Source organism: Rhinolophus sinicus, chromosome 4 (assembly GCF_057876585.1).
Source record: "Rhinolophus sinicus isolate RSI-liver-muscle chromosome 4, RSI-T2T, whole genome shotgun sequence".
NCBI classification, from domain to species: domain Eukaryota; kingdom Metazoa; phylum Chordata; class Mammalia; order Chiroptera; family Rhinolophidae; genus Rhinolophus; species Rhinolophus sinicus.
In genome coordinates, this window is record NC_142504.1 from 76600341 (window position 1) to 76619996 (window position 19656).

Genomic DNA, 19656 nt, shown 5'->3' on the forward strand with positions numbered 1-19656 from the left:
ATTATTTACTGATTTCATGTCATGGAAAATAAAGATTTAAAATTGAGCATCTTCTACTACCATTTCTTTCAACATAGTTATATCACAATTTTTATATAAATAACGTGTTTACATTATTTTTAATAAAACATTTTTTTCACATGATTTCATACTTGGCATCTTTAAAAATTTCCAAAAATCATAAAACTCCTATAAATTCTATTTCTCACATGGTCGGATGTGTAGGGTAATATGTAATGTATATTAGTGTCGTGATTATGTCAAATTCAAACATTCGGTAGTATAATGTACCGTAATTTCCCCATTAAGAATCTGAGTCAAAGTCTTTATAATATCTAGTATTTTGCTTTAATCCACTGAATAATTAGGATTAGAATCTTTATAATTATTGAAAGCGAACTAAAGCAGGAAACCTTAGCTTTGTATGAGGTCCATGAATACGATTTAGAGGTTGGTAGAATCTCAAATTGTAGGTTAAGATTTTTATGTACAGTTTTTTGGGGGGTGGAGTCCATAGCTTTCTCTATAGATTCCCTAAGAAGTCTGTTACTCCTAAACAATGATTGTGACTTCAGTAAATAGCACTGAAGGATGTCTTTAAGCTGTGAGTCTCAATATACTTTGGATCATAAATCTGTTTAAAAATCTGCTAAAAGCTATAAACTTCCAAATTTGAGTACAATTTTAGAAGTTCTTTGATCCTCCAAAGCTTGTTCTGAGACTTCGTAGACTTCTACATGGGATTCGTAGACTGCCATTAAAGAAGCATGGTCTGGGCCATGTTAGGCCTTAGTCTCATTATTGTGGAGACTTACAGTTTCCTTTACACGTATTGTGCATTTTCAGACTGTTTCTCTGTGCGTTCATAATATTTCTCTATTGCAAATTTTTATCTCTCATATGTATCACCTTAGAAAAAACGATTCTAATATGTATCTTACTATTGTTTCCCTTTTATACCCTATTGTAACAATTTTAAAAGCTTTTGTTTTCTGTGTTTATTGCCTTTTTCAGGTGTGGGGAAAGATTCATTCACACACACACACATGCACACACCAATACTGCCTATGCCAAGTCCAGCACTCCTTGTAGGAAGACCAGTCATCTTAGGCCACAGTCTTAAAAAAACAAAAACAGTTAGTGGATAAATATGTTAAGGGAGACTTTTTTCCAAATTATGAATTTTCCACATAAAACATTTCTGTTAAGAAAAATTACTGATGTGTGGCAAGAAAAGTTGCTTCTAATTTTACTTTTCTTTTTTGGGGATGGGCTAGCTTTTTCTTTAAGAGGTATCATCTCTTGATAATTAGTTCCCCTGCTCTCTCATAACTATCTTTTTTGTTTTGGAAATACTTTGTTACTGCTTCTTAAATTTTAAATATTAGATTATAATGACTATTTTGTGCGTTTTGATTATCAACTGGACTTAGCACTACTAAATGATATATGTCAGATTTTTAACTCTGCAGAGTTCATGATAATCTGCCAGCTACATAAAATTTGTCTTGATTATCACCCTTTTTTTCTACTTTGATATTGTTTTACCTGGTTGTTCTTTATTAACTCTTTCATTAATATATACCATTCAAATTGAACCTAAGAGATTCCACAAAGCCAAAATTGTGTCTTTATTAGGGTATATTTCTTAACCCTTTGGTTTTTCCCCATCTCATAATGTTTCTCCTTTGTAGCACTCCCATTTTGTTTTGATTCTATTCTCCAGTTTGTTTACTTCTTAAAATAGCAAAAGGCTGTACATTTGAGATTTAGAAAATTGAATTTTTGTTCATCTCTAAGCATAATTTTCTTTAAAGAGGAATATTTTCATTTGATTTCAATTTTTAAAAATATTCAGAGGGTCCCATTGTCAAAAAATGTATATACATTTTAAGAAAGGAAAACTGTATTAAAATTGTAATACTCAATATATACCAATAACAAAAGATGAATACAAGTTACGTTTGACTTCTGCAATTACAAGAGGTGCTCAAGGTGGTTTTGAGCATCCAGACACTTCTGATTACGGCAAACTTCTGTTTAAGCAACGTTGACCTAAGTGTCCACTTGTATATGTTTTTTTTGGCACCCCCAGTATTTTCCCCCAAAAAATATTTAATTAAATATCAAATTATGTAAATATCAAAATAACATACATTTGACTTTCAGTGCAATGCGTGTTTTACTATCTAAGTTACCGAGACCGTGGATTGTGGATGAGAAGAAAGATGATGGTTATACTGCCTTGCATCTGGCTGCCCTTAATAATCATGTGGAAGTGGCTGAATTGTTGGTACATCAGGTAGGAGAAGAAGTTAAATAATTTTAGACCATTGCTATCCATTTATTTATTACTTTATCAACTATTAATACCTATTTAGTATGTTACAGTAAAATCCCATGATGATACAAATTCAGATACAGTCCATATTCAGTCTTCTGACTAACAGTGGTTCTTAAATGAAGGGAGTGTGTGTGTGTGTGTGTGTGTGTGTGTGTCTGTCTGTCTGTCTGTCTGTCTGTCTGTCTGTCTATACACATGCGTATCCCTCATGTCCAGTATTCCCTCAGTCTTCCTGGATTGGTCCAGTGAAATGAGTATCAACTAAGAGATTTCCCAGAACTGCTGCCACTGTTGTGGAAGTATCAGTCGGCTACCGGACCTAGAACCATCATCTTGAGATCTAAGCTGATGTGGCCAGTTGCCATTGGTAGCATCAGGCTGCAGCCAGGATCTGGGGATTCAGTTCATGACTACTGCTGGACCCCTGGAATCTGTGGCTGGATTAAAGCACAGGCTCACCTTAGTCATTTCATTCATCTCAGAAATAAGATGACTTTACTTTTTATGACTTTGAATTTCGGGAGAACCTATTTATTGCAGTTTTATAATGTTTTAGTATATTCAGCAAACTTTCAGAATGATTTAACTAGTGTGTACTATGTAGAAGCACTGAAGTTACCAAAGAATTATCTATGATCCCTGATTTCAAAGAACTTACAGTCAAGTTAAGAAGATGAAACAGCAGCAATATTTTGTAGATAGTACAGTATAGGTAATTAAGTCCCAAATCATAAGATAGACCCTCCATAAACTACAGAAGTTTAGATAAAGAAATAATTCAAAAGTTAAACTACCTTTCCTCTGCCATTTTAAGCCTTTATTACTAAAATTCTCTTAGAAGTATTGTTAATTACGGTAGTTCTTTTTCATCTAAAATCCAAATGACAGACCTTAAGCCAATACTGCACTGTCTTAGTTATTGTTGCTTTATAGTAAGTCTTCAAATCAGGTAGAGTAAGTCTTCAATGTTGTTCTTCTTTCTCAGACTTGTTTTAATATTCTAGAACTTTTGAATGTCGATATATATTTTATGATCAGATTATTACTATTAAAAAGTCTTTTTAGAATTTGAGTGCTCTTGCACATATTAGATTTATCTTTAAGTAATTTTTTTGATGCTATTGTAAAATATATATAAAATTCTAATTTCTAATTGTATGTTGTTAGTGTATAGAAATAGTTATTTTTCGTGTATTGACCATATATCCTGTGACGTTTGCGTAAATTACCATTGGTCATTAGGGAAACAAATTACAATCACAATGAGCTATTACTAATAACCAACTAGCATGACTAAATTTAAAAAGGCTAGAAAGACCAAGTGTTGATTAGGATGTGCCACAATTAGAATATACAATTAGAAAAACATTGCTGGTGTTTTTCAGAGCAGCCATTTTGAAAAACAATTTGTCAGTTTCTGTAAAGTTAAACATGTATTCACTATATAACCCACAATCCCACTTCTAGGTGTGTACCCAAGAGAACTGAGGACACATTTCTATGCAAATAGTTGTACTAAATATTTGTAGTTATTTATTTATAGTAGCCCCAAACTGGAAGCAAGCCTAATGTTCATCAGCCAGTTCCTGGATAAACAAATTATGGTACATCTATACAGTGAATACTTTGGAAAATCTAAATGATGGAAAAATTTGGGAAACTTAAAAAGGAAATCCCTCGCTTTCTGCACTTACGTAACAGACATGATAAGAAAACAAGCTGAGATTAGGTACTTCATGATCTCACTCAAAGAAGCATAAATAATAAACACTCCCATCTTCCAGAATATGTCATCATAGCATTACTGGAATTTCAGCTCTACTGATGCTCCAGGCAGGGCACAGTTGGGTATCTGACTTGTAATCAGAGGGCATGAATGGTTCTAAGACATAAACAGAATGGTAAAGTTCATCTTTTCAACCTGTAGCCCTTTTCTTAGTTTCATTTTTTTTTTTTTATTATGCCAGACCCTGCTAGGCAGTTTTACATGTTACATTTTTAAAACTTCACATTGACCCTGTGAAAGTAGATTGTACTATTACCATTTTGGAGCTGAGGAAATAGACATGAAATGGTACAATGCTTGCTTAAGTTCACAAAGCCCGTAAGTGACAGTGCTTGAACCTAGATCCCTTGGCACCAAGTTCAGTGCTTTTGCTTCTCAGTCCCTTTCCTCTACCCTTGGTTTCAGTTCTTACATAGTCCTTTAGCTCACCCAGGACTCTGGTGGGACAGTCTGCTCTTCCTTTAGTAAGTATTTTTATGTACTAATTAAGCATTGTCTTCTCATCCTCAAAGTTACTTTTCACTGAAGGAGGAAGAGCTCAATTATGCAGCGAGGGGAAGTGACCTTACTCGATCATTAAAATAAATCTAAATCCACTCATTAATACAACTTTTCAGGAAATATTTACAGTTAAAAAGAGCTGATTATCTCCATTGCTCTTTAATAGAGATAGAAAGGGAGCTGTTTGATTCTGTAGTGTACTTTGTCCTTTAACTGTTTTTAGATGAAGTTACCATAATGAAATTAGTTTTAAACTTGCTGTTCTAACTTCCTGTTCTGCTTCAGAAAGTTTGCTGCCTGTTTAATTCTTCCTGTATTACCTGCAACTGTTACCATATGAGAATAGTGTCCCAGCAGCTAGAGGAGAGGAAAGTGGTCAGCAGTATCCAGTGTTACTTCTCACAAAGAGTTAACAGTTTTAGTGTTTTTCACTGTTGTTAAATTTTAACTATGTAAACTTTGTTCTTCAGGGTAATGCAAACCTGGATATCCAGAACGTGAACCAACAAACGGCCCTACATCTTGCTGTTGAAAGACAGCACACCCAGATTGTGAGGGTAAAGTGTTTACTAACATGAATCTTAGTTTACAGTTGTATTTTTACCAGACAGATTCCTAGAATGTTTTGAAATTTTAAAATGCATCGTTAGATTACTCAAAAGGCATAGTTAGATGTAAAAATTATGATTTTAGGCTAATATTTTATATCAGTTTAATTTATAGTAGGGAATATTTTAAAACTCTGATATTGAAAGTCTTTATAATTTTGTTGCCAGATTTGTGAATTCCCAGAATCTTCAATCATAGAATTTCAAAATAACGCATAAATTAGTTTTTAAAAAGTACCTTCTCCCTTAATTTATACAATTGAGGCTGAATTATAATTTAAAGCTTTGGCTGGACATTTGCTGCACAGATTCCAAAAAAGCTGACATAATACATTTTTATTTGACTAATCTGGTGATTCCACAGAAAATATTTGAAACATTATCTGTTTAACATTTTTGGTAGAGCAGTGATTCTTAAAGTTTAGAGGCTGAACTAGTAGCTTCAGCACCACCTGAGACCTTAGTAGGAAAGTAAATTCTTGGGCCCCACCTCAGACCATCCAGATCAGAACCTCCAGGGATGGGAACCAGCAATTTGTGGTTTCACAAGCCCTCCAGGAAATTCTGCTGCACATTCAAATTTTGAAACATTGCCCTAGAATGATATTCTGTGTAACCTTTTGGGAAAAAAGTAAAAACAAACAAACAAATAAAAACATGTAGTTTGCCAAGACATGTATGCTTGAGATTTTTTTCTAAAACTCTTGATAGCATTTGTAGAAAGGGTTAGGAAAATTGTTAAAGCACCATAAGCAAAACCTTAAAGTTATGTTTACTTCTTAAAATATCTATTGACATATAACAATTAATGCATTTTATGTAAGAGGTTGTAGTTTAGCAGGCACTTCACATGTATTGTTAAAGTTCCTCTTGCTAAAAATTCTTCATTTATCTGTGATATTTGGACTTTTTTATGACCATCCATTTGGAGAAAATTGACCAAAGAGAATGGAACAAATAGTAACTTCTGCATGTGTGTTTAAATAATAAAATAATTACGACCATTATGATTTGGTCCTATTGGAATGGAAGTTCTATCCCACCTCACATATCTGAAATTAAAAAGAAAAAAACAACGTCCTAAATTTCCCCCCATTATCTTGATCTTAGAGTAGGTGAATTAAGCAACATATTGGTCCTCATTTCTTTTTTCTTTAATTCGATATATTTGAATAACCAGAAGTCATCACTATTTGTAAGGAGCCACAGAGGCATAGAATAGTAGCAAGCAAACACATAAAAATTATTAGCTTTAGTGGCAGCCCCTTCAGGTAGGTCGAGGGTTCACTCAGTGTTACTTTAGATATGTTGTGATTTCTTGTGGGCGGGGATACTTTAGCAAAATAAGATGTCTTTCTCTTTCAGCTTTTGGTCCGTGCAGGTGCCAAATTAGATATTCAGGATAAAGATGGGGATACTCCTTTGCATGAGGCTCTGAGGCATCACACCTTGTCTCAGCTGCGTCAGCTCCAAGATATGCAAGATGTAGGGAAGGTCGATGCTGCCTGGGAGCCATCCAAAAACACAGTGAGTAAAGATAATCTTTAATTCAGTACAAGCAGTACTCATTTCACTTATTTCCCTAATGACTACTGATAGTGAACTTTAGGTAAAGCAAGAGCTTATATTTATAGCTGATTTAACCTGTATCTGATAAAATATTTTATTAGAACTACATATGTAGAAATTTAATTTATGAACTAAATACTAGTCAGTACTAATTATATTGTTTCACATTCTTACCAAAAATGGTTTGGCTCTTTTTTTTTTTTTTTTTTAAATGATTGAATTGTACTTTTTTTTTTTTAATTGGGGAAAACTGGGGAACAGTGTGTGTTTTTCCAGGATGTCAAGTCGTTGTTTTCAATCTAGTTGTGGAGGGTGCAGCTCACTGGCCCACGTGAGACTCGAACCGGCAACCTTAGTGTGATGAGCACCGGGTTCTAACCATTGAGCGAACCAGCCACCCACTGGCGGCCCAGTTCCAAGTCAAGCTGTTTTCAATCTAGTTGTGGAGGGCACAGTTCACTGGCCCATGTGGGAATCGAACCAGCAACCTTGTTAAGAGCTTGCGCTGTAACCGACTGAGCCATTTGACCGCCCCTGGTTCTTATTCTTTAACTTTAGCCATCCAAATATGTGTCCTATGGTATCTTGTGGTTTTAATTTGCATTTCCCTAATGACTACTGATATTGAACATCTTTTCATTTGCTTGTTTGCCACCCACATGTATTTGATGAATGTCTATTCCTTTTGTTCATTATTTTGTTTAGCTGTTTTCTACTATGAAGTTTTGAGAGTTTCTTACATAATCTGAATGTAAGTTCTTTATCAGATAGATGATATGCACATATTTTCTCCCAGTCTTTTTATGCTTTTAACAGTGTTTTTGGAAGAGCAGAAGTTCTTAAATTTGATGAAGTCTATTTTACAAATTTTTCTTTTATTGTTTCTGCCTTTTGTCCTACCTGAGAAATCTTTGCCAAGCCCAAGGTCACTAAAGTTTTCTCCTGTTTGTACTACTAGAAGTTCATAAAGTTTTAGCTGTTACATTTAGATCCTCAATTAAGTTTGAGTTAATTTTTATATATACAGTATGAGATATGGATCAAAGTTCATATTTTTTGCTTGTGGGTATGCAGTTATTCCAGCAACATTTATTGAAAAGACTGTCTTTTTCTGCGGAATTACCTGTTGTACCTTTATCCAACATCAATTAACCATATGTGTGAAGTCTTTCTGGATTCCATATTGTGTTCTGTTGACCTATGTGTTTAGCTATTGATCTATGTCTTTAGCTATTTGATTCCAACACATTGTCTTGATTACTGTGGCTTTATAATAAATGTTGGAGTCAGGTAGTATAAGTCCTCCAACTTCTTATTTTCCAAAGTTGTTTGACTATTCTAACTCCATATGAATTTTAGAATCATTTTTACAAACGTAAAGGGGTTCTGAGACCAGAGTGTTTGAGAATTGCTGCCTTTCTATATGACCATGGGCAAATCTCTAACTCCTTTGTGCATCATTTTTCTCATTTTAAAATGCGGGGAAGGGAATAACTCCTTCCATAAGGTTGTAAAGATTAAATGAGTTAATTCATGGAAAGTGCTTAAAATATTTTTGTCCATTGTAGATGCTCCATAAATGTTAATTATTATGACTATTTTTAGATAAGATGTTTGAATCAATAGCTCAGATGATATCAGAACCTGCTTTGTCTCATTCTCCATTTCTTGGCTCAATTCCTAGGTAGTGGTTCTTTTCTCCACTTGTCTCACCCTTTACTGTTTCAAGTTGGTTGCTAGCAGCTCCAGAGCCAAATTGAGGAGAAAAAAAGGCACTGTTTCCTTACTATCTCAGTCAGAAGTCCTGTTCTTGCGTTTTATTAGTCTTAATTGGCCTGATTTGGGTTATGTGTCATTCTGAACTAATCACATAGATAGGTCAATATCTAATTGGTGTGAGCCATCTTTGGTCTACCTCTAAAACTGGAGAGGGGGTCAATCCTCAAACTGTATGCGTGAGAAAATTTGGGGGAATGGATATTAGGACTGCAACTCATAAATGTCCACCATATCTATATAGTCGAAGTTCTTCCCAGACATATATTTTTATATATAATACACATACATATTCATAATGCATACATACACGTACACACACACACTCACATTCACACACAGATTTATAGATATTTGGTGGTACAAATTCATAACAGATTCCTGAAGGGAAAATAATGACTCTTTTCATTTGATTTCAGTTAATAATGGGACTTGGTACTCAGGGGGCAGAGAAGAAGAGTGCAGCGTCTATTGCCTGTTTCTTGGCTGCTAATGGTGCAGACCTTAGCATTCGAAATAAAAAGGGTCAGTCACCGCTTGATCTCTGTCCTGATCCAAGTCTCTGCAAAGCACTGGCCAAGTGTCATAAAGAAAAAGTCAGGTTTGTATTATTTATTTTCATGAAACTTAATATTCTATATATAAAGTGTCATGGTGATTTCATAAGCTTCCTTGAAAATGTCTTTGTCTTTGTTCTTCCTCTGTCTTTATGTTGACCCTTTCTTCCTTAAAATTTTTCCAATAGATACCATGTCTCTTATTTTGTGTTGTGTTCTCTACATTATTAAATATGATGCTTTATGAATAATAAGGTCTAAGAAACATTTCTACACCAGTCTGACCTTCTAATACTCCTATATGTTAGAGGAATTTAAAAGAAGAAGTCTCACTAGTGAAGTTGCTGTGATTAATGTTATGTGTATTTAAAATTTTAATAAACTCTTTCAAAGAAAGACAGTTTTACTTGGTCACCAACAGGGTATATCTTACATACACACAAAATAATTCTAGCACCCTGCACAGTGCCTGATAGGCACTCAGTAAGTATACATGAAGGATTGAAAATATGAACAAATGGATGAACCAATTCCTGATGGAGGTTTCTCTAAAAATGATCATTTCACACTTGTCTTCTTTTCTAAAAGTACAATATGTCAGTTATTTTAATTATTTATGATATAACTAAATTTCTCATTATGAAATGCTATCAACATACAAAAAGGTCAATCTCATTAGTTTTTCATCCGAATGGTACTGTACAACTACAGCTGCCCCTTATACCTGGTATTTGTCATTGAACATTTCAATACAATAGTTGTCCCTTGACCTTTGTGCTCTCTTGCATCTCTTATAATTAATGTGTAGTCATGAAATGACAACTGTTTGGAATTTATGCATATAGAGATACAAGGCACTATAATTACTGCAAGAGTAACTTTATCATTGGTTGTGAGATGGAACTGCCGTGTGTGTGTGTTTCTCAAGATTGTGGTAAAAATAGAGTATGCCTTTCTATAGCAGTAGTTGGTCATATATATATATATATATATATATTTCTGCGTTTTGTATCTATATATTTATAGGTACATTCTGTCTTTCTGGAATAGAATTGTATGCTCCTTAAAGATACACTTAAAGAAACGTCGGAACAGCAGCTGCAGTGACATTTTTTCCAAAGTGCCCTGTCAGTTGTGAACTCTGATGACACTTCATCCTGTCTGCAGTTAGGGTTACCAACAGGAGCTCTAGTTAGGATTTTTGTTTTATTGCTATGCCTTCCTCAGCCGGTTTTGTATGGATAAAACAGGTTCTGTGAAACTATATTCACGTTAAGTTTTTTAACATGTGTTGTTGATTTCTTTGTTGGAAGAAGATTCACCTTTTACTTTGGGTGAGGATTTGTGTAACTTGTGATTTGAATGGTGTACCAGAAGTACGTAAAGATGCAGAGATGTATATAAGTAGAAAAATATATTACACGGTGTTTTAATACATTGATGTTAAAGCTAATTTTTTAACATAATTAAAGCTGTTTTTACATATACTAATGATGCTCTACGTGTTTTTAAAAATATGTTAATGAATTTGTAATATAAATATTCTGGTAGGCTTGATTAGAAATATTTTCTTTTATTAGTGGTCAAGTGGGTTCTCGCAGTCCTTCTATGATCAGTAATGATTCTGAAACCTTAGAAGAGTGTATGGTGTGCTCAGATATGAAGAGAGACACTCTTTTTGGCCCATGTGGACATATTGCTACCTGTTCTTTATGTTCTCCTCGAGTCAAGAAATGCCTCATCTGTAAAGAACAAGTTCAGTCAAGGACAAAGGTAATACCTTTTTTTTTAGTAACACATTTTTAATATAGTATTTTATAATTTTATTAAGTTCTTTGAAACTACAATTAATGATAAATAAGATTATGTGATGCCACGTATCTGTTTAATTTTGTTCTTCCTGAGAATGATCTAAATATAGTAATGTATAATTTATATATTTATCAAGAGACCATTTATGAGTTTCCTTCTTCATACGTAAACTATAGTAGCTAAAAATAAAACTAATCTGTTTAGCTTTCAAAGTCCCTTATAAAGATGTATTTAATTCCACTTTGTGTTCTGGTTACTTGCATATTACACCTTTTTTGAATGCATGGACTGTTTTGTAGTATATTTATCTTTGTAAAAGACCAGTGAATTTTTTTTGTAGAATGTCACACATTCTGGATTTATTTGACTGTTTTATCATGGCATTGTTTAATTTGTTTCTCTGTCCTCTGTGTTTCCTGTAAGCAGGAAGGTAGATTCGATGGCTTGATTAGAGTCAGCTTAAACATTTTTTGGCAAGAAAACTTCACAAATGATGCTGCTCATTTTGTATTGTGTCCCACCAAGAGGGAAATAAAGTCTGATCATCCTGCAATTAGTGATACAAATTCTGTATCCTCTCTGAACTTTCTATCTTGTCTGACGCCTTTTGCTTTTTGAGAAGTAGTATTCTTTTCTGGGTTTCTGGTTTCATTCTTTTTCTGTGTAACTTAGTGCTTTATCCTAATTGTACTGTCTTACTCATTTTGGTTTACTGAAATAATTGATTTTCTTTTTCCTTGTGTGTGTGTGTGTGTGTGTGTGTGTGTGTGTGTGTGTGTGTGAATGAAGTGAAATTTAAGTCTCTTGAAAATGATTTCTTAAACCAAAAGACATGTTGGTTTTCTTTGGTTTTGTTTATGTTTATACTCTTTTTCCATTCTATTATTTTTATTCTTTGTATTTTTCTCTTGGTGTTTCCTAAGCTATTCATTAGCCTTTATTAATTAGAAAGCAGCTGGTACTACTTCTCATAATAAATTCACTGGCAGTGACTTAAAAGGTGTTATCTTACCAGTGCTTCTCACATTTTCTTATGGAACCTTCTAAGACTAGATGTTTTTTATGACCCAAATGAATCTGTCTTCGGTAAAATTTTTGGCACAGGAAAAAGTACAAGAAAGTTGTTTTCGGATAGATATTGGAGTGCATGTGTAACTGCTTAATCTATCGGTAAAGGTGAGGAAGATTACCTAACAGCACTTACTGTGTGCCAGGCACTGTGTTCGCATTTTATATGCATTAAATCTGTGTCAACCTTGCTTAATAAATTAATGTGGATTATTCTACTTATTATTTGTAATTTGCTTTAGTTACCTGCTTACAAAGTAACTGTTTGGGAAAGAATCTGAAAGAATAAAAACTTAAGTCATTCTCTTGTTTTAATATTGGTCTGTGTATTCTCATGTCGTGCTAGAGATTTTTTGTTATATTAAGCCCTGTTTCAACAAACCTTTATTAAGCACTTTTTTTGTAGTTGGGACAGACATGTATATAATTTCCTGCTAAAAATTTGTGATCTCTTGGCAAACTGTGACTTAGATTAAAAGCTACTCTGCTATATAGGGTGTTGTAGGTGCTTGAAGACTAGAGTTCAGAGCCCCAGGTTGTCAAAAGCAGAGTCTCAAATACGGAATAGCCCTTATTGTCTTCTAGTCCAGCTCATATTTACAGTTGGAAAAACTAAAGCTCAAAGAAGTCCACAACAGTTGGATCTTATGCAGTTCTCCTGATTCTTCAGTCCCTGTTCTTTTTGCTGTGTTAGGATACACAGACAAAATGAAAAAGTGTCTACAAGGGAGAGTTCATGGAACAGGGAGGTAGAAGGGAAGGAATATGTTGTCATCCCTTTTTAGACCAGTTCTGAATTCCAAGAATTAGTAAGCTCTCAATTTGTTTTCTAAATTATGGAATTTTCAAACCTGTAGATAAGTACAAAAACTAACACCCACCAAAGAGGTTTTCCAGGTTGGTGGAGAGCCTTGGAAAATAAAGAAATAGTGACCCCAAGTGGTTAAAGGATAATGAACAGCTTCACTGAAGATAAAAGAAATTATAAAACTAGTATTTGAAGGAAGGGAGAATAAACAAGCATGGTCTCTTTAGCAAGTAAAGAAATATAAATTTAAAAATTATGAGTTATTGACCATTCTTGTCAAATTAGCAAAAATAAATTTTAAAAAATCCTATCCAGGAAAGTGGGAAATGGACACTCTCGCAAACACTGCTGGCAGCTGAATAAATGGGTTCACGTTTTTGAGAGACCATCCTGACAACTTATACACACAAACCTTTATAATAAACATGCTTTGATATAGCAATTCCTGTCTTGGAAATATAACCTGAGGAAAAATTCCAGAAGGGTGAAAAAGTTATAGTTATAAACTTTTCTTGTGTTTTTAATTGGGGATGGGTAAGTAAATGATTATTAGATCCATTTGCTAGATTAATTTAAACTCTTTATAAACAATTCAGGTACATAGATGATTGCCTAGGGAACCATGCACATCATTATATAGAGAGAAGAGAATTATCATGCATTGAGCACCGATTTTATATTAGACATTGAACTAAAACACTTTACACATATTAAATTTACTCTTTTTTTTATTGTCACATTTTAATCTTTGACCAGTGCATAGTGCTACAGTTCTTAAAACATTTGTGGGAAAATGCTTTTTACATACAAATGGCTAAATCAGTCAGAGTTTTACCTCCCTGACATCATTGCTCGTAAGACTTTTGTCTGTCTCTCCAGTTGGCTAACATTTGGGAGTTGCATTTCTTCTTTCATCCCAATTGTGACTGCTTTTCTGTTTAGTTTACTAGCCAACCAGATAGATAGACTGACACACCTTTGACGCTTAGGCTTGGTCCTCAGGCCTAGCCTGTCTCCTTTATGAATGGGAAAACCTTCCTTGGGAGTTAGGAAAAATTAATGTACTTACCATAGCTGTGGGTCCCTTAGCTACCTATTTCCAGGGCCTTCCTGTTTCTGCTCCCCACCCTGCCATTCTGGTGGTGTACTGCTTAGTGTTTGCAATGTGGGGACTAGATTGTTACACTGAAGGTAACCATTTCTTTCACTGTAATCTGACCTTGAATAGGACTAAAACCTGGATGTAGAATTCTAGATTTGGAAAGAACACCCTGGTCTTACTCCTAAGAGCTGTGGGAGACTGAGATTTGTTTCTTCCAACTATTTTGAATCAATTAGTCAAGTCAATGTCAAAAACTTAGCAAATGTGTTCGATTTCTTCTTCACCATTCATTCCCCACATTGTATTAGTTACCAGGTCTTCTTAACTAGTTCTCAAAACTCTTTCTACTCTTCCCTATTGCTATGTCTTAGTTCAGTTGTGCCCTCACTGTCTCATATTTAGAATTGTCCAAGGGTATATATGAATAAGGGACACCTAACTCCTCTCCCTATCTTCAGATTTGCTCTTTACTACCCTGTGAAGAAGCATTGCTCTTGATCATTCAATTTAAAACAAAACACAAAAAAAAAGCTGCAGCTCAGCAGTGTTGGGTAATTTGTTAGTATTGGAGCTGGAATTTGAGTCCAGGAATATACATACCCTGACCAACCATGTTTTACTGCTTTCTACTGTTATTGCAACTATGTAAATTCTATGCACATAGCGAGGTATAAGTTGGGAAAGTCCATAGAAAGTGTGAGTGCAATATTTGGCTGTTTAGGGGAAGTTATAGGTGAGAGGTGGTCATAAGTTTTGGGCAATAATATTAAATGACATAGATGTGGGTAAATGTGAATGTATGAAGGGAGAAGAATAGGTGAAAGATGGATCTGAAGCCAGTCAATGGGGTGAGGTAGGGATAAAAGCAGAGCCAAGTTTAAGAAATAAACATTCAAAACTCAGATTAAGTGGAGATGAAGAGGAGGTAAAATTGAGGGGCAATATGAATAGGTTGTAGACGACTTTAGGGATCAGGAAGAAAGAATAGCCCAAAACTCTGGGCTCCAGCCAGTATGGGGGAGTTGACCAAGTCCTGGAAAAGAATGTTAGGATTCCTTAGATGTGGATAAACAGAAAGATTCTCTTTGGCATTTAACAGTCTGGCTAATCTGGCTAGATTTTTATTAATACTAGAAATCTATTTTACCTCTGTCATTTGTTCTTTTTTTCTCTCAAAAGTAGTTTTTGGAAAAAAAAATTGAAGTCTACAGTCTGGTCTCGCTGACCTCAGAGTAAAGGGAGTTTTTCTGTATCATTCATTAGAACAGGTAGGAAGACTAATGTGGAGATAGGACCTGTTAAGTGGGGTATACAAAGATGTGAAATCCGGTAACCAAGAGAGTAGAAGATAGAGAAGTGTGTTAAGTTCTCGCGCCTAGAGTGTTTCCTTAGAGAGGAAATACATTTGGATACAAAAGAAACTGTTTAGTTATAGATTTCTCTGTAGATGTTCATGCTTGTGCCATACCTCTTTTTTATAGATTGAAGAATGTGTGGTATGCTCAGACAAGAAAGCAGCTGTTCTTTTTCAACCATGTGGACACATGTGTGCCTGTGAGAGTAAGTAGCCTATAAAATACTACTTCGGTATTATTATAAAAATAGAAAGTGAAACAAATTATATCCTTTTTTTTTTTTTTTTTTAACTCACAAGCAAAAGTGTTGGTGGGCCTCTAGCACCTTCCATTTCTTTCTCTGTACTAGAATGTCACCTATTTTCCTCCTTGCTCCTGAACTTTAGAGAAGATTGACTGCTGTGTTCCACTAGGTCGAATTTTTATTTCATTTATATTAGCACAAAATAATCTCTTCTCACACACAATAGAAATTTGTTTCTCAAAAAGAATGTTGAAACATTTAGTCTAGCCATTTTTCACATGTAAAAGTAGCACATTTTATTCCCTTTCTTGCATCCTTTCCCCACTACTGAACCACCACAGCAACCATTTGGGGCTATAATTTTTGACCTTCTTAATTGTTCTTAACCTCTATGTCAAGAGAACTTAATAGAAATCTTTTCTTTGTGAGGATAATATTAAAATTTAAGAGCTGTTTTAAACTTGCTTTTATAGATCCCTCTTGTGCTTTTCAAGCTTATACACTGTTCAGTATTAATATTCTCCTCTTCCCTTTACTTTTTACTTTGTCAATGAAGGATTTTAATTTTAAATAAGTTTAAATAACTGGGCCCAAGGTAAAGCATGGTGTTTTATAAAATAGTTCAGTCAATAGGTGTTGATTTTTCATATACCTGACTAACATACAAATTGTATGATACATTAATCTCATGGGCATAGATTTGCTTTAACCTTATTTTTCTCAGTCTGATATGCAGCTCCTTAATGAAAGAAAGGATCAAGGTCTTCTACTGTAACATTCTGCCACAAGTAATTCTCTGTTTACCAGAGACTGGTATAGTGGCTATTATCAACTGTCAAGAGTGCGTGTAGAAAGAGAATTCTGTCTTAAGTTAAAAGAGCTCAGGTTATTGACGTTTTCATAATGCAGGGTTAGCAAAGTTTTTCTGTATAAGGTCAAATAATAAATAATTTTGGTTTTGTGAGCCACATGGTTTCTGTAGTAACTACACTCTTTCCAACTATTCAGCTCTGCCATTTCAGTGCCCAAACAACCATGTAAATAAATGGGTGGGACTATTTTCCATTAAAACTTGATTTACAAAAATAGGCAACAGGTCAGGTTAGACCTGCAGGCTGTAGTTTATCTCAGTGTTGAATTTAAGTTCTAAGAATGAGCAGAGAAAGATAGTCCTCTTATTACTCATGTTCTTTTTTGTAAGAAATGTTCCATTGTTATTTTCCAGACTGCGCAAACCTGATGAAAAAATGTGTACAGTGCCGGGCAGTAGTTGAACGAAGAGTGCCTTTCATTATGTGTTGTGGAGGGAAAAGTTCAGAAGACGCCAGCGATGATATCTGTAAGTGGGTTTTCTTAAGCATTAGCCTTCTCATTCGGACTTCCCTGAATGTCTCTTCTCAGGTATAGCACACTGTGGCCTTGTAAAACATAAGTGTATGCTGGAATTTACAAAGGAGTAGGTAGGGTTTTGCTCATGTTACATTACAGGAAGCCTGAAATATTTTTCTAGTTTGAGATATGATTATAGAACTGTAAACAATTAGTCTTTTAAGAAACTTCCATCTTTGATATAAATAATACTACTGTATTCTTGTCGAAAGAAAATTTGCTGTTTTTAAGGTGAAGTTTAGTGTATCTTGGGGGAACACCATATTACCAATTATTTTTTCAGTTTACACAAGTATTAACCTCATTCCTTTGTCTAGCAGGTTTACATAGTGCATTTGAGTATTTTATGGAATAGTAATAATTTGGGGCAGAGTAACTATAGATAAACTGAACTATAGAACCCACTAAACAAGTGGAAAAATCAAAAGTAAATTATTTACCTTCAACCTTTTCAGTAGTATAGCTGTGTAAAAATATTTTTCATCTTTGCACCAGATATAAACTGTATATCTTTGATTTCTTTGTTCTGTATACAGATGAGGAAAACATTAGTTTAGCTACTTCTGCCAAGGGCTTTTTGTCTTTATCACCAATGGAACAGAATGAAAATCCCAGGGCTACGTTAACTAGAGTAAAACACCAAGAATCTAGAGAGTAGGAAAAGTAAAATAAAAAATTTCCCTCTATTTAGCAGACCACTGATCATGGCCTTTCTTTTGTGGAGTGCCTCATCTTAGATCAGTAACAACAAGGAGATTGGGACTAAAGGAAGAGGCTAGGTTTTTGTGTGTTCTCATAAATATCAAATAAGATTTCAGAGAATTATTGCTGCCCAAACTGGCTAAAGGCTATGCTGCTTACCTTCTTGGGTTCGTACAGTGCAGGAACAAAGAACAAGCATAATATGTATTTGTGAACTTGTCAGAGAAGCAAGTAGTACCTTGGAAAACCCAAACTCTGTGTGTAGATTATTGTGTAGCTGTGTTAAATATAATTAGAAATTAATGTGTAAACCTATTTCTTTTTGAAGATTATAAATAAAGGAGTATAACATGAATGTCACTACTGTATCTGTTGTCCACATGTGAAATCAGGTGTTTAAAGAGGATTCTAATAATAGCCTTGTGTTGTTAATTAAACAGTAATAATTTTAGAAATAAAAAATCAATGTTGTCAAAACAGTCATAACATTAAAATTTTTATCTATGTTATAGCAAGTGGAAATATCCCCGTGTTACAGAAAGACAAGGATAACACCAACGTCAACGCGGACGTGCAGAAGCTGCAGCAGCAGTTACAGGACATTAAAGAGCAGGTGGTACTGATTTCTTCATGGTAAACAATGATTCTGAGTGGCATTTCATGTTTTTCTAGAACACTGCTAGTGTTTTCTGTAGTAAGCCTGGTTAATATTAGTGTGTCACTTGTAGCATTTTGAATATTTGCAGTAGGTAAAATCTTACTGAAAGATTTACTCAGGCACTTTTCCAAAATAGGAAGCACACGAATAACCAATAAACATGATTAACCAATAACCAATACACATTAGTAATCAAGAAATGAAAATTAAAACCACTATGAGGTACCATTTGCCACCCACCAGACTGAGGGAAAAACTCAATGTTAAAAACTGTCAGTATCAAGTGTTTAGGGAGAATATGTAGCAGCCATAACTCACAATGCTGGAGGAAATGTAAGTATTTTACTAAAAAATACTTTGGAAAAATTTGTCATCCAATAAAACTTACTAGGATATTGTTTGTGGATGCAAACTTGAAAAATAATTTGCAGGTAGTATTTAAAATCAAGGATATTGATTTTCTTAACTGGGATTGCTGGGCGGGGGAATAAGAGCAGTTTCTAGAGTATTGATACTCTGTGCATTTGATCAGTTCATGAATGTTTATTAAACTGTACACTTCTGATTTGAGCACATTTCTGTATAGATGTGATACTTCAAAATACATTCACATGCGCCATAAAGTAAAGCAAGGGAAAGATAAATGCAAAATTCAGAATAGTGGTTATCAGTGAGAGGTGGATACACAGGCTTGGGGAGCATTCTGGAGGAGCTTCACAAGAAAAGGCAGTGCTTTAAACTGGGTGGTGGTCATGTTCTTTACATTGTATACATACCAACAGAAGTGCTCTTATAGCTACTCAATATTTAATAAAAGCCATAAGAAAATAAAGAAAAAAATAGCTAAAACTTGTGGGTATAGGGTAAGAAAGTCTTTTTCCCCCGCTAACCTTACCATTTGACTGAACAATCAAATCTGACTTAATTCAAAGGATTGAGCTGCCAAGTCTCTTATTTCTTTAGTTTGGCAATCACATCAGTTTTGCCATGCAGTTGTTAGAGCCATCACTCTTGTCTTTTCTGTCTGGATTTGTAAGAAAGTAACACAGTCAATGGATAGTGACCCAGGATAACTAATGACCCTCGTGAAAACTAATTTAGAATGAAATGTATATATTTATTGGGAATCTAAACAGCCATGTGAAAAGATGGAAACTGATAACTAGGCCAGTTTTTCTTCTGAAATCCAGTACCTAGTAACACTTGTAGTATAGGGAATAAAGATAAATATGGATTGACAAGTTCTTAATGTAATGTAGGAATATTAAAAAAGGAACATATTTAGTTCATTCTAGTGTAAAATAAAATGTTTTTAAATTTTTGAAGCTTCTTAGAATCTCAGTTTCTTTTCCATAAGACACTATAGAAGACATTTGC

The 19656-nt window shown here is 34.4% G+C and overlaps 1 protein-coding gene across 1 annotated transcript in view; it reads left to right on the top strand.

Moving 5' to 3' along the window:
* The window catches only part of MIB1 (MIB E3 ubiquitin protein ligase 1), a 110883-nt gene that overhangs the window by 82980 nt on the left and 8247 nt on the right, over window positions 1-19656 (top strand). Inside the window, exons 13-20 of the mRNA XM_019741227.3 lie at window positions 2170-2302; window positions 5102-5188; window positions 6605-6766; window positions 9004-9185; window positions 10722-10914; window positions 15413-15491; window positions 16756-16869; window positions 18134-18234. Of these exons, the coding sequence (XP_019596786.1) occupies window positions 2170-2302; window positions 5102-5188; window positions 6605-6766; window positions 9004-9185; window positions 10722-10914; window positions 15413-15491; window positions 16756-16869; window positions 18134-18234 (1051 nt within the window). The remainder of the gene's footprint in view (window positions 1-2169; window positions 2303-5101; window positions 5189-6604; window positions 6767-9003; window positions 9186-10721; window positions 10915-15412; window positions 15492-16755; window positions 16870-18133; window positions 18235-19656) is intronic.